This window comes from Lactuca sativa, chromosome 9 (genome assembly GCF_002870075.4).
Source record: "Lactuca sativa cultivar Salinas chromosome 9, Lsat_Salinas_v11, whole genome shotgun sequence".
NCBI lineage: Eukaryota > Viridiplantae > Streptophyta > Magnoliopsida > Asterales > Asteraceae > Lactuca > Lactuca sativa.
This window is the reverse complement of record NC_056631.2, coordinates 197,339,812-197,355,363: the sequence shown is the minus strand read 5'-3', so window position 1 is coordinate 197,355,363 and position 15,552 is coordinate 197,339,812. Positions and strand designations below refer to the sequence as shown.

At 37.8% G+C, this 15,552-nt stretch overlaps 1 protein-coding gene across 1 annotated transcript; it reads right to left on the bottom strand.

The window, feature by feature from the left end:
* Positions 1-9,381: 9,381 nt before the first annotated feature.
* Positions 9,382-11,901, bottom strand: LOC111918263 (septum-promoting GTP-binding protein 1). The gene is made up of 6 exons (XM_023913954.2): positions 11,219-11,901; positions 10,973-11,111; positions 10,789-10,885; positions 10,654-10,693; positions 10,473-10,556; positions 9,382-9,754 (listed from the first exon to the last, which is right to left on the bottom strand). Exons 1-6 carry the CDS (start codon positions 11,543-11,545, stop codon positions 9,590-9,592), a joined length of 852 nt encoding a protein of 283 aa, XP_023769722.1. The 5' UTR covers positions 11,546-11,901; the 3' UTR covers positions 9,382-9,589.
* Between the last annotated feature and the right edge of the window lie 3,651 nt (positions 11,902-15,552).

Here is a 15,552-nt window from a genome sequence, read left to right as displayed (position 1 = left end):
TTGTTTCTTAACATAATCATAATTTTCACACTTGTTTCTGTACTCTTCCTGAAGTTTCCTAAAGTCCTTGGTTTTTGCTTCTAACTCGGCCTTCAGGGGTTTCTGTCCTTTCCTGAGTTGATATCCTTCATATCTCAGGTCCTCAACTTCTCTTTTAAATATATCAATTTGTTCCCGAAGAAATTTAATCGTGGCTTCACAAGCTGGAGTACATGTAACTTCAGTGACCGGAATGTTTTCAGAACTCATTGTTTCTCTACACTTCAAAGCATCAAGTTCTTGAATAACATCAGCAAGACTAAGATGATTGAGATCTTTTGTCTTCTTGATGATGGCCACGTTCATACCCCACGATTTCAGAAGTGAATTTAGCAGCTTTTTGTTTATCTCGGATTTAGTCAAGAAGATTCCGGCTATATTCATCTCAGTAGTGCGTGTAGTAAATCGCTGCAACTGAGTTTCGAGCGTTTCTCCAGGGACATAATCGAAAAAGTTGAAATTTTGTCTTAACATATCCTGACGACTTTCTTTCATGTTTTCAACTCCCTCGTAGACCTTAAAATCGATTAAAAATCACAACTAGAAGCTAAAATAAAACTTAAAAGTCAAAATTAAAAATAATTAAACTCAAAAGTCAAACATGAAAAAGTCAACCTTGAAAAAGTCAAACTTAAAAAAATCAAACCTGAAAGTCAAACCGAAAAGTTAAATTTGAATTTTTTTTTAAAATCAACCTTAAAAAATAAATTTAAAAAATTAAACTCAAAAGTCAAACCGAAAAATTAAATTTGAAAATTTAAAAGTTAAACGAAAAAATCAAAGTTTAAAGTCAAAGGTTAAACTTGGAAGTCAAAGTCAAAATTTAAGGTCAAAAGTTAAAAAAATAAAAGTAAAAAATTAAAATATGATTTTATTTATTAATTTTAATTTAATTTATTTATTATTATTATTTTTTATTTTGGATGTAAAAAAAATTTAGAATTAAAAGGAATTGAGTTTTGGGTTAAAAGTGTCAAAATAGGAAAACTTGCTGCGAGAAAGACGGGTTATGAATTAAATGGGGAAGAAATATATCAACTTGTGGCCTAGAGGAGTTGGTAAGGCGCTAGACTTCTATAGGGGAGACCCGTGTTCGAATCCCGGCACCCCCCTAATCCCGTTTCGATTTTTAAGAAGGCGATGATGCGAGCTACTGTTAGCCGAGCCGTAACCCGAACCAAGCCGAGGTCCGAGCCGTAAACTCCGGAAACCCTAGCCGTAAACCCGAACCCCGCAGCCGGCCGTGAACTGTTTCCGGCAGTAAGCTCCGGCCGAAAACCCTTCAACAATTACGTGAAAAACAGCGATTTTTCGACTTTGAAGCTCCAAAACTCAATCAAAAACATTTTTTTATGAAAAACACAAAAAACAAACCCCCCCTTATTTTTGCGAGATCTATCCAAAAACACAAAAATATTTCGAAAATAAGATCAAATAATGCTCCAAAATAGAGTTTACAGCCCAAGAATCTAGACTTCACGGTTGAAGAATTTGACTAGTTTGCGGCCATGAACTCAGTGTTTATGGCTGTAAGCTTGGACCGAGAACACAAAATCTTCAATTTTTGGATGAAACAATAAATCCTTTTGACTGATACAACTTGGCTCTGATACCAATTGTAAGTCCCTAATCTGCCCGTGTATCAATCAGATCCGTTTGATGGTGTGGAATCCCAATCAAACGGATGATGTCAGATCAAATAGAAGAGAAGGAGAAGAAGAATAATATGAATCTTCGTATGAATTGATTAGAATTAAAGTTCTGGATACAAAAGATTCACACAAAATGTTCTCTAGTTTCTCTCTTCTCTCTAGACCGTAAGCTCCTTCGTGTTCATCAATCACTACTCCTCACCCTAAAACCTCTATTTATACTTGTAGAACATGGGTCGGACACACATGGGCCGTAAATGAGTTTACGGCCGTAAGGTGTTTACGGCCGTAAACTCAGCCGTAAACTAGACCATAAACTCATAAATATTACACAAAATACAACTGCCTAGAAAAGTAAAGTATAAACCATATTTTGACCCAACAATTCCGCTAGATGACTGGATCACAATGACATCGAGGTCTCTCAACATTTTTATTTCATCACACATCACTATCTACCCATGTTCTACCCACATATTTGTAGATAAAATATATTTGTTTATATACAACATAAAACCTGTATAACAAATTATTTCGACACTCATATCACATGAGAAATAGTATATATTCACATAGCAAGTATTTTATAGAGTATAATCTATATATGTGTGTTAACAGAAAGCAACCACACACACTTACCCATTCCAAATAACGAGATAATATACATATAAAACATAACACGTATTTTATAGAGATACTTCATATCTATGTGTTAGAAGAAAGTGACCACACACTCACTTGATCAGAAGATGATCGGACAGCACTACGACTTGCATAAGTAGTGTTCTTCGGTACATCTGGAAGATCTTCGCAAAAACCGGACTCCTCGCGGGCAGAGCTTCGGGTCGGAAACTCTTTTCTTCTCAAGATCTTCAGGCTTCGGGACTCGCTTCGGGTCTCGGGATGATATCGGGGCTTTGGGATATTTCTTGCACGTAAATCGAGGTAAAACGGGAGAGAGAGGAGAGAAAATAGCAATCCTAAACGGCTGGCCCTTAAAATATATTTATAGGGCAAAATCTTCCCTTGCCACGTCGTGACACCTTTTTCCACGTCGTGGGCTTGATCGTCATCGCAAGTTGCGTCTGGGGGACTCTCGGAGGTTTCAGAAGACCTGCCACGTCGTGGCACTGCTTGCCACGTCGTGGTCTCTGACACAGCTTTGGGGTTCGCGCCCCGAACTTCAAAAATTCATAACTTTCGCATATGAACTCCGTTTTCGACGTTCTTTATATCGACGTGAAGGTGAGATTATTCCCTACAACTCTCGTTTAGACTCCATTGGCTAATTTTGACTTCATTTTTCATATATTATAAATATATTACTTATATATTATTTTTAGTAGGCCGGAACAGGAAAACTCCGTTCGAAATTCATAACTCCTTCATCTGAACTCCGTTTTTTGCCTGTCTTTTTGTCGTTGGAATACTATAGATGAGATCTTCAATTCTCATTTAGAAAGTTTTGGCTAAATATCACTCTACCTCAATCTCGAGTTTCGGGCTGCATACTGCTAATGCTGAAACTTCGAAAAATCATAACTTCCTCATCCGAAGTCAGATTTAGACGTTTTTTTATGCACGCTCTCGGTTTAACATATTCTATGACTTTTATTTAGATCCCTAAGGCCAAATATCGCTCTAACGTAAATTTACTATTAACATCGCGTTGTGTCGTGCCGGTTCTTTCGCGAAACTTCGACATGTCATAACTTCTTCGTTATAACTCGGATTTCGGCGTTCTTTATATGTACAAAATCCTTGTAACATATAATAAAACTTAGTTAAGATTAATCCTGCTAAATAATCTTCCATCAAAAAGTCATTTTTTGATGTTTATCGTCTCTAAATTGACTAGCCGAGATCTACGGGCGTTACAAGTACCACTTCGGTACTCCCCATGACCCTCTGGCCAACTTCGTTCCAGCATATCTGGGTCCTGCACTTCCTCCCATACAACATCTCAAAGGGAGGACGGTCAATACTCGCATGATAGCTGTTATTATAGGAAAACTCAGCCAAAGGAAGGTAAGTATCCTAACTACCTCCGAAGTCTAAAACACACGCCCGCAGCATATCCTCCAGAGTATGGATGGTCCGCTCACTCTGACCATCCGTCTGCGGGTGAAAAGTAGTGTTGAAGTGCAGACGAGTAACCAACTCATCGTGAAACTTCTTCCAGTATATGGAAGTAAACCGCACGTCTCGGTCCGAAATCATTGAGACTGGCACTCCGTGCCGAGCTACTACCCCTCAGATGTAGATATTGGACAACTTCTCGGTCGAGATGCTTCCCTGGATCGGTATGAAATGGACACTCTTGGTCAACCGATCCACGATGACCCAAATCAAATCTACTCCCCGAGCAGTCCTGGGAAGCTTTATGTTGAAATCCATAGTAATATCTTCCCATTTCCACATGGGGATGTCCAACGGCTGCACCTTGTCGTGAGGCCTCTGGTGTTCGGCCTTGACCTTTCTGCAGGTCAAGCATCTCTCAACGTACCAGGCGACGTCCCGCTTCATGCAGGGCCACCAATAGTCGGGTTGAAGATCTCTATACATCTTCGTCTCCCCTAGATGGATGGAGAACATGGACTTGTTGTCAGAACCCCAAACCAAGGATGGCGGAAACATCCGGGGGTGGAGGACTTCATGTAAAGTATCACAACAATGAGTATAATAGTGCTCAAAGTACAAACAACCAACATATATATAATTGAAAAGGTTACATCATAGTATGAGTTTACATGTTTCTAAATCAATTACATTATGTTGACAAAAATACAATATTTGACGCCTTAGCGTTCCATTCTCAAAAGCCGTTGTTTACCTGTTTTACTGATTCCCTGAGAATACAAGTAGTTTTGAAAAATTGTCAACAATTAAGTTGGTGAGTTCATAAGCTTTTTGAATGAAATGCAGAAATCCTTCCTTGTAAAAGTAATGTTTGTTCCAGGAAATCCAATATTTTCCATTTTAAAATGTATTGTAGTCTTAAATGTCAAGACTAATAGTGTACTAGTATTTTTCCATATAAAATTGTGAATCATGCAAGTTTAAATCGACATAAACTTGTTAGTTTAAATGGAAATCTCGTAAATCTTATGTTTGTTAATACCCCATGTGACTTTTTATAACCATACTATGACTTAGTTGGCCTAGTATACGACGTTCTCCAGACGTCAGAATGTTAATGACAATTGTCACCCCAGACCTACCGGTCTAGCTGTTGCATGCAGCTAAGGTATGGTTTTGTCAAACCCAATATAGATCTATACACAACTATCATGTTCTCCCTACAAGAGATTCTGGTTATAATTAAAGGACTTTTGTTGCGCTAGTTGGAAGTAACGAAGCGAATGTCTCATAAATTTATTCATTAACAGATTTACGTAGTGTGAAAATGAAAACCCCTTTTTGTAGAAATGTATTCTTTCATTATGTATATGCAACATAAACTATACATATTATAGTTTATTCAAATGTTTGTAATGTGTAGTATTCATTTTCTGTGTAAGTAGAATATGTAGCAAAACAATACTATGTTTATCGTGCCTCATAATGCATTAATTGTAATCATGAGTTCTTACAATTTAGTGAACATTTTTCTGTAATATAATTATATTCCAACAGAAAACACATGCAAAATATGAAGCCATCCAAGATTTACACTTTGCTCAACATGTTACAAAGTGTTAATAAAATTGTAATCTGTAAATTCGTTTTTACCATTTCTGCACTAATTTAGAAAAAATCACAGAAAATCATAAGAGATCGAAAACTAGATCCGTAAACTCTGAGAGTTTAGAAAGTGTGTCTAGTTTGTTCACAAAATTTATTATGATTTTTAGAAGCCCCTAACTGGTGTGGAAATGTCCATATTCACACACAGGTCAGAATTCGTAGCTACAGTGATAGGCATTTTTGAAAAAATCACCATAAATTGTAGAAAAATTGTGTGGACATATGCAAGTAGTCATTTTAAAGGTATAAACCTAAACTATTTTCACCTAATACAATTTTGAAAACTAAAAATTTTAAGATGTTCAAAACAGCTCGTGAATGAACATTAACTATTCTATTGAAAGCTGATGTTTGAGTTTAGTTATGTTATTTGTGTTTTAACTTGTATTATCCCCCTAAAACTTGAAGAAAACATGAAAATGTGAGGGTATGAACTCACCTTGAGTGATTTTAGTAGATGGATGATGAAGAAAAAGAGTTTCCAAGTCAAGAACACTTGGGAGACACTTGAGGATTCGAAGATCTAGTAGCAAACATGGTGATACTTGTGTAAGGAATCCATGATTTGAGTGAAAGGATGAAAGATAATCAAATTTAGGATGAAGTTACTTACCAAACTTGGAGGGAAATGCTCAAGAGTAGCCTTCAAGTTCGAGTTTTAGAGAGAGAAAGTGAGAGAGAAATGGGTTTGATTCTTCTTGAGAAAGAGTGAATAATATGGGAAGTGAAGTGAAGATTTCCACCCCTTTGATCCGATAATGGGCTGGTGAAATAGTGTGAAAGGACAACTAGTTGACTAAGTATGGAGGAATAGTGACTAAGTATGGCCCTGAAGTGGGTGTGGTGGGTTGCTTGTGTCATAACTCAAAGCTAAAGTCAACACTCCACCTCAATATCTTACCCACTAGATTTTATTCTCAAATAAAGATTTCCCTAAAAATATGTTTAAATTATGAATATTTAGGGTCTTATATGTCAAAATATGAGTTTGGGTGAAAATCTCGCGTCAAGATCATGAAAAACGGGGTTAAAACGCGAAAGTGGTCGAAAACCGGGTAAAAGTTGCGAATCTGCGAAAATTCGGGTTCAGGGCCGAGGTTCGGTCCTTTTGAAGCTTAGAACCGAGAGGAGAGTTCAGTTGTTGGAGAAGAACCGAGAGAAGGATTCGGTTACTGGCAGTCTCGCATGCGAACTTGGGAAGGAGCGAAGGCGAGCGTGGGGGAAAGAAGCAAGAGCGTGGCTCGGGTTTGGTCCTATGCGAGGTTCGGTTCTGACAAGCGCAGTTATGACAAGTTCAGCTCTCTGGTCCTCAGCTTCGGCTTTGTGGTCTTGCTTCCAAGGGGTTTCGGTTTCAAGGGGCTTCGGTTCCTTAGGGGATTTCGGTTCTCAAGAGGGTTCGGTCCTGAGAGGCTGTTTTTCACAAAATCTTCCCGTTTTGTGCAGTTTTTGACCAAGTTAAGGGTCGGGATGCCCTAGATGATTATAAAAATTGAGGGAGACTATGAGAGAGATTTGGGAGACAGAGAGAGAGAGAGAGAGAGAGAGATTGATAAAGAGAGATTGAGATAGATTTCGTATGTGACCTTTTTGGATGTTTAGCTTCGCAACGCAAGGTTTGTACACCCCGTTATGCTTTGTTATGATGGTCATATGCCCCAGAGGGGTATGGAATAATGTTTTATCGAATAGTTTCATCACTTACCCCGATTAGGGTTAGAATTTCTGAGCGTACGAACTTTCCAAGTGATAAACTCTTATTAAAATAGTGAGTTGTACAATAGTAACATAATGTAAACCCTAATATACAAGGGTTAGATGAGTTGACCGGTTTGATCTGGTGACCTTATTTCACTTTGACTTGATCGGAAATTGACGGTTGTCACACTTGTGGGCCTCCTCCATCAAGATCTGTCGTATCACGCCCCAGTATGGTACCCAGACCCTCCCGTGCAGGGTCAACAATCCGCAACTATCATATTCAAACGAGGCCACGTGGCATATGATATGCTCGCACTTCCGGCGCTCCTCCTTTAGTCCCTCGACCTGCGCCTCGCGGATCTGCTCCAACGATGGAGTCACTACCGTCATCCTTAGGCAAACGTCTCTAATCGGGGCTGCCTTGCGGCTAAGCGCGCCGGCCACAACATTGGCCTTCCCTGGGTGGTAAAGGATCTCACAATGATAATCCTTCACCACACACAGCGATTCAGGAGTTCGATTCTTCAGTTCAGGTTGACACTGCGAGGTGAGTTGTCCTCACTATACTAACAGGGTCGAAGGCACCAATGCCGGCCCTTTTCGGATCTGTATCCAGGGAAAGGGTTGAGGCAGGTCCTGCTATGTGCAGTCCCACAAGACACGCTAGGCGGACCGGGTAGACTGCAGGCCCGGGCCGGGAAAATCTAGTCAGGACGAAGGCCCAGCGAGCGGTCCGAATAGGCTGAAGGCCCCGAGGAGGGTGGTCTAGACGTGCCTAGGGCTCGGAGAGCGGTCCAGATAGACTAAGGACCAGGAGTCGGTCCAGTCATACTGATGGCTCATTATGCATGTTGTTTGCTTATATGTTTATATGATATGGTTATATCTATATGTCGTTGGTATTTTGGGGGTAACTCACTAAGCCTTCGAGCTTACATTTATCGATTATTGTTTCAGATACTTTTGATGATCGTGGGAAGACAAAGACGTGATCGTACAACTCCTCATATCTCACGTTTTTATGATTTGGTTATGGGATACTCTGTCAGTATACTATTTTGGAAACATGTTTTGTAATAATCTTGGTTTTGAAAATATTTTAAAAAGTTTAAATTTGACATGATTTTTATGGATGTTACAATTTCTTTAAGATTCACATGAATAAAAAAATAAATTCACTATAATTGTTGATAATATTTATTCATAAAAAATTAGATTCAATTGAAATGTTGATAATCTAATAAAACTTAAAATGACTAGATTATACATGAGATTTGAAAAAAAAAATAGTTTGATTTATTAAAGAAACTAATATATAATTTTCAAAGCCAAAATAATAGTTTGCAAAATTCTCATTCAACAATGGTCTTGACAAGTCTAAAAAAAATTCTCGTTTAATCGTTTAAGACTGGAGGGTATGGGAGGTGTGTTTTCCTCACTTTTGTGGGCCACACCATAATTTCTCTCACTTTCCTTTCCCATACCTAAAACTCAAGGAATGAGTGAGAAACTCCCCTTACTATTTTTTTATTTTTTTAAAAAAATATATTTCATACATATATTACTCATTTTGTAGAGAATTAAATACCATAAAATTAGATATATTTTTTTATATTATTTACTAGGCATTTATAATTTTATAAATACTAAAAAAGATTAAAAACAATAATAATAAAAAATTGGCCAATAGAATTAAAAGAGAGAGTACAGCACCATCTCCCCCACCTCTTTCCCGCAGGTTGCTTCCCTCACCCACGGTAAGGTGTTCCGGTGAGAGGGAAGTTTTCCGCTTCCATTCCGTCCATCCTAACAATGGTCTTGATCAAGGTATATAATAAAAATAAATAAATAAATAAATAAATCTCAATAACAATGGTCTAGACTCTAGACCACAAGAAGAAAAGAAAAATGTCTACTTCAAAAACCTTTTACATAAATCATCATGAAGATAACACCAATAAGAAAAATGTCTACTTCAAAAACATTTTTACATGAATCGTCATGAAGATAACATCATTTACCTTAAAAAATAGAAACAAACAATGATAGTTGACTAATAAAAATTCAACAAGTGACATTCATGTTCCCAGGTACCAACTACAATAAATCATTACCTAATCAAAACGAAGGTAACTTGGTTGGACCTACTATGCTAATTAACAAGTATTTACTTTGATTTTCAACAATGATTTAATGAAACATAACTTTAAACATAGACAAATATGTTCTTGTATCATTAATAATGTGTAAAACTTAAGATAATCATTCCAATAGATAAAGAGACCAACCACAATCGTCTATTGATGCATTTAAACCATGGTGTAGGGTGACTCAAAGCCTCCACCACACTCTTTAGTACATGAAAATTGAAAATTGATAGAACATAAACCAAAACCTATTAGTTTCACCTTTTAAAGGGTCATGATCTCCTATCAACTTAACAAAAAACACTCTTAAAAATCAATAATTGGTTCCCCAACTTTAAGATTACGTTCCAAATTCCATGACAAGTTGAAAAGTTTTGCTGTCACGTATTTGAAGATTTTATTCACATTTATGTTGTAAGATGCACTTGAGAAAAACAAGGTAGCGTTTATGGCCTTTGCATATGCTCTCGCCTGCAAAAAGATAAAGAATTTGACCAAATTATTATATGTTATAAATCTTGCATAATTGATAGAAAGTCATTTTATAAAATACGTGTGACTTTCTAATAAACTTTTAGTTCACTAAAATTCTTCCATGACCAATGTTTAAGACATAAGTTTGCAAATGATAAAATACCATATTTAAAGTACAATTTACACTTGATTTAAAATAAGATAATTAATAATCAAAAAAATAAGTTGTTATCTTAGGAGCAGTTTGATATGTCTTTTACTGAGAATGGTTAGAGGCTAAGTCTGATTCGGTCTGAATCTGACCGTGTAATACCACAATTAGAAGCTTCTGGTTCGGTCTTGATCTTACAAAAATTGACCATGAGTAGAATGTTTTAAGTGCAATTTGCACTTGGTTTAAAGGATATGGACTAACTTAAAAATTAACATCTTAGTTCCTTATGCATTCATGACTGTTTTTTATTTATATCTTTAATATAGTATTGAATATACTATGTAAAAGAATAAATTAAAACGAAAATATATAAAGAAATTATTCAAAGTGTGTTCCTAATGCAAAAAAATCTTTTGACTTAACTTTTTTTCTTTTCAAAAAGGATATTACTTTTATAGTACTATATTTTCTGATCTTATTTAAATAAACTACTTTATAAACAATAAACAATAAATAAATAAAAAGATAGTATTTCGAGTTAAATAAAGATAGAAAAATCACCTCGCTGGATATCGTCCATTGCATTTCAATTGGAAGTTGAATGAAATCATCAAACTTGCTACCGACCATCACCGGAATCGCCGTCTGCAACCAATCAATTTCGCCGGAACCATCACTTAAAAAAGTCGATAATCAATTTTCAAAGAATTATGAAATGAAATAAAAATTAACATCCACTCACCTGATTATGTTTTCTTGCTTCTTGATACCAATTAACTACACTGAAAATCAAAGAACCCTAATTCAATTAACAGCTGCCAATTCAAAAACCACCAATAATAATAAATAATAATAAAAAAAACTTAATTATCAACACCTGTTCAATGTACACCGGCTGGTAAGATCAAACATGAACAGCATAGCTACCGAGTCTTTACAGGCGGCACGAATCGCCGCCGTGGAACCACCATTATCTGCAATCGCAACCCATTTCAATTTCATGAACCCCTTTCCAAAATCGAAGAAATTGTTCAAAACTTAATGGAAATTCATGTTTTTACCTGCAGAAAATGCATCGCCACCAACTTCCCAGATACTGTAAGAAATTCTTGCTCCTCTAACGGATAGAATTTTATCCATCTTCTTAACTTCAGTCGCCGGAAAATCTTCTGGTTTTTTCTCTTTCCCTACGTACTTTGCCTTCAAATTCGATTATTTGATGATGAATTGATTAAAATCGGCAAATGGGTATTGTTTAATTGACTGAAAAACGAAAAGGGTATTCTATAAAATTGATTAAAACTAACCAAGAAGCTTGTTTTGCCGATATGATTATCTCCCAACAGGCTAATCTTTAAAGCAACCAAATCAGAAGCGTCATTGTCATGATCACAGACGTTGGAGACGGTAGTCATTTCACCGCAAGATGAATCGATTTCACCGGAAGGAAAGCGGTGGCAGACGGTGGCGGAGGGGCCGGATTCCACTATTTGACGGTAGCGAATGGGTTTATCGATCCAACAAGCAAGAACTTGGTCACGAATAGATCCAACACAACGCCGGAGAATAGAAACGCGCCAGACAATTGATCTTTTGAGCTTCAAACGCAATAACTTCTTGGATAAATGAGTCATGATTTAGTGTTTTCCAAACTTAAAGTGAATTAATTTGGGGAAAATTAGAGTTTTTTACTTCTTTTTTTCTGGGGAATTAGGTATTCCTCCCTTTCCCCCAGAAATCAGAAGATTTGATTTGGTTGTTTGTAATTTTGATTATAAGGTAAAATTAAAATAAAAGAACCTATTTTTCACAAAGGGTTTTAATGGGTGGCGGTGAGCGTGTAATGGGGGCGGTTGACCGGTTATTAAGGATAGCGGTGGCCGATATCATAACCGAAACGCCGACCTTCTGTCTTTTTTGCTTGTCTTCTCGTATGCCATTTGCCAATCCGTTCTTCTGGATAATATGAAAGACAAAAATCATTAAGAAATAAAAAAAAGAAGTATAATTAAATTGAAGGTTATGTTATATTATACAAAATTGCAAAATGGTGAGTTTGTTAAAAAAAACTATGGTTTTAATTTAAAACGTCTAGAGTTGTAAAACTCGTTTAATTTTATATATTTTTGTATGGTTTTGGGCTTATTGATGACAATTTTTTTTTGGGGTTTTATCCGTATCCAATCTGTATCACTCGTCTAGTGTTTTTATCCAATTCATTGGTCCATTCAGGATTTATGCCCGAGTTGACAAGGTTGCTTATCGGTTAGATCTTCTGGGTGAGCTCAGTCAGATCCATAATACCTTCCATGTGTCTCAGCTCCGGAAGTGTGTTGCAGATGAAGTCACAGTTATTTCCAGTGTTGCAAAACTCGGCCTACTCGGCCGAGTATTCGGAATCGGCCCTCCACCGAGGCGAGTAATGTGAACTCGGCCAAAAACTCGGATTCAGTCAAACTCGGTCAAAAATTGGTCAAACTCGGGCCTACTCGACCTTACTCGGTCAAACTCGGCCAACTCGGTCAAACTCGGTCAAAGGGTCAAAATTGTCATAAAAAGAGAAAAAATCAAGAATTTCAATATTAATATGTATAACGCACTTAATGATTTATTATTTAACACATACATGTTATTATTACTACATATATATCTTAAATTTTCAGTAATTATTCACATAGTAAGACAATTGTGTGTATTTCAGTTTTTAGGTATTCATATGTATCTAATTTTGGTTATATATTTCAATCGAATTATGATTTTAACTTATGATTTTGGCATATATAATTTTCCAAAAAATATTTCTACACGAATTACCGAATCTGAGTACTCCCCGAGTACTCCCGAGTACTCGCTGCTCCCCAGTCGGTCGAGTAGGTACCGAATAGCGAGTTCTACGACCTTGGTTATTTCTTTGGATGATATTCAGGTAGATAAGAGCCTAAATTATGTGGAAAAGCCTATTGCAGTTTTGGATAGAAAAACTAAAGCTCTTCGTAACAAGGTGGTGAAGCTAGTGAAGGTGCAATGTCAGCATCGGAGGGGCTCCGAATGGACTTGAGAGCCGGAGGACGAGATGAGAGAACACTACCCGAATCTATTTGCGACAGCGGACTTCGAGGACGAAATTTATTTCAAGTGGAGGAGAATTGTAACACTCCAATTCAGGTACTCCTTTGCTAACCCTATAGTATTTCGTTTTTGGCAAAAAAGGGTCCTTCCGTACGTTGGGCGTACATTTGGGTATGCTTAGCGTACGCGTGAGTGAGCATCGAATGGTTGAGGCTCGTACGCTGGGCGTACTAGCATGTACGCGGGACGTACGTGGCAGATGGCTAAACCCCTAATATTTGGACTTGTGACCTATTTAAACGTCCTTAAGTCATTTGGACCTTACCCTAACCAACCTCCATCACTCTCAAACATCCCTAGAACCCTAAAATCCTTTGTGTGTGCCTCAAATACCTCATTTTGGTGTGTTAGCAAAGATAAGGAAGTGGAAGCAAGCTTGAACGCGGGAAAGGCTTTTGGATCTTGCATTTGGAGCAACTTAGAAAGCTTGTGGAGGTAAAAAGCTTTCTCCTTGCTAATCCTTGTTGTTTATTGAGCTAAGGTTTCTAAGAAGTCCTCTTTTGAGTTCATGAATCATCTCTGGGGAGTTTGGGCAACTCCAGAGGTTAGGAAAGATAGATCCGAGGTCCTTTAGCTTGATCATGTCATAAAAATGCAAACTTGATGGTTGCTTTGCCTCCATACATGATTTAAGACCCTTGGAAAGGTCTTAATGGGTTAGAATGAGTTGTTGGGAGCATACATGGCATGCAAAGGAATAAAGTTGCCAACTTTATGCCTTAGAACTCTTTAAACGACCTAGATCTGAGTTTGAAACGTAAAGTCTTCATGCATTAAGCACTTAATGGAGGATGAGCTTTATACGTTTGTACGCTAGGTGTACCAACCTGTACGCTGCGCGTACAACCGAGGAACCCAGTGCGTTGAGCGTACTTCTGATGAACATCAGGCGTACGTTCAATTGTGAGAGTTGGGTTTCGATGGACTTTTTGGGCCAATTGGACTTCACTTAGATTTGGGTTTGGACCGTTAGGAGATGTTAGGCCTTAGGAATTTCTTTGGGCTTTTGATGTTATGATTGGGCCATATGGCCAATTGTAGTTTGGACTTTGATATTGGGCCCATTAATGTTGGTTAGACAATTGGGCTTTAATGGTGGGGCTTAGATTATGATGTTGGGCATTTATTTAAGTTGTGACTCAATTCTAATTATGGTGTTTTGTATATTTATTCAGTGTGAGATTTTGGGCTAGTAGTCGAGCAACTTTTGTGTTCAATAGACTGAGGTGAGTCTTCTCACTATACCAATGGGTCGAAGGCACCAATGTCGGCCCATTACTAGACGTGAAATCTATATAATTGATTATACAATGGTTGTTGTTTGGTGTGTATTGATTTACGTGAAGACCATGGCACCTGGTAAGACCATGAAGGGGAGCCCATGACACTTAGGTATAAGACCATGAGGGTAACCCATGGCATCCCAGTTAAAGACCATGGAGGGAGTCCATGGTAGTTTTCTGTGTATATGTGTATGAGATTATATGATTATGTGATCTGTGTATTTTGGGAAACTCACTAAGCATGTGCTTATAGTTTTGTTGGGTGTTTCAGGTACTTCTGGTTCTAAGGACAAGGGCCCGGCTTGATGGCACAATGTGCACTCTCCAGTAATTCCGCACTAGTTGTTTTGGATACTCTGGTCTTTTGAACAATATGTTATGTAATGGGATTATGGATAACAAATATGAATGTCATTTATAATTATTAAAAGAAAAATTTTACCTAAGTTTTGGGCTGTTACATATTGGGTGCATGACCTTAATTAGGGTTTCATTAAAGTCTACATACACCGAGCGTACGTGACTTGGGTTCCGACTCGCCATCAACTTAGTATGCTAAGCATACCAAGTGGTACACTCCACGTACTGGGCGCAAGCTTTGCGCCCAGTACGCTAAGCGTACCAAGTGGTACTATACCATCCCAAAAATCATGACCAAAAATTTCATTTTAAAAACCTTAATAAAAACCATAGTTGTCAACCATTCATTCAAAACATATTTAATCAGAGTATCATGTGTAAAAATATCATATCAAAGTAAAACATCCCAAGCTAAAACATCTTGGTGTGTGCGATGCAGTCAACCCAAGCTCTTCCCTCCGCTACCGGAAGTACCTGAAACCAAAACTGAAAACCGTAAGCACGAAGCTTAGTGAGTTCCCCATACTACCACATACCATACATATAACCACATACTGGGCCCCCGCCCACTACATCGGGACTAGCCCGACATCGGACTCGCTCCGGCATCGGGCTCCACCTGGCATCGAGCCCCGCTCGGTATACATATATGCTTCTCTTAGGTCTCGCCTGTCTCCAAGACCCTGCCCGCTATACATATATAATCACATAAACATACCAGCACAATAAGCAAATAAACGCTACTGTATTCCTATTCTAAGGCCTCGCCTATCTTGGCCCCCCTGTTCTGCTACTGAAGAGTCATGGAACCCCGTCCATACTCCTGCTAATGGTGAGATACGGGACCTCGCCCACACTCACCTCCCTAC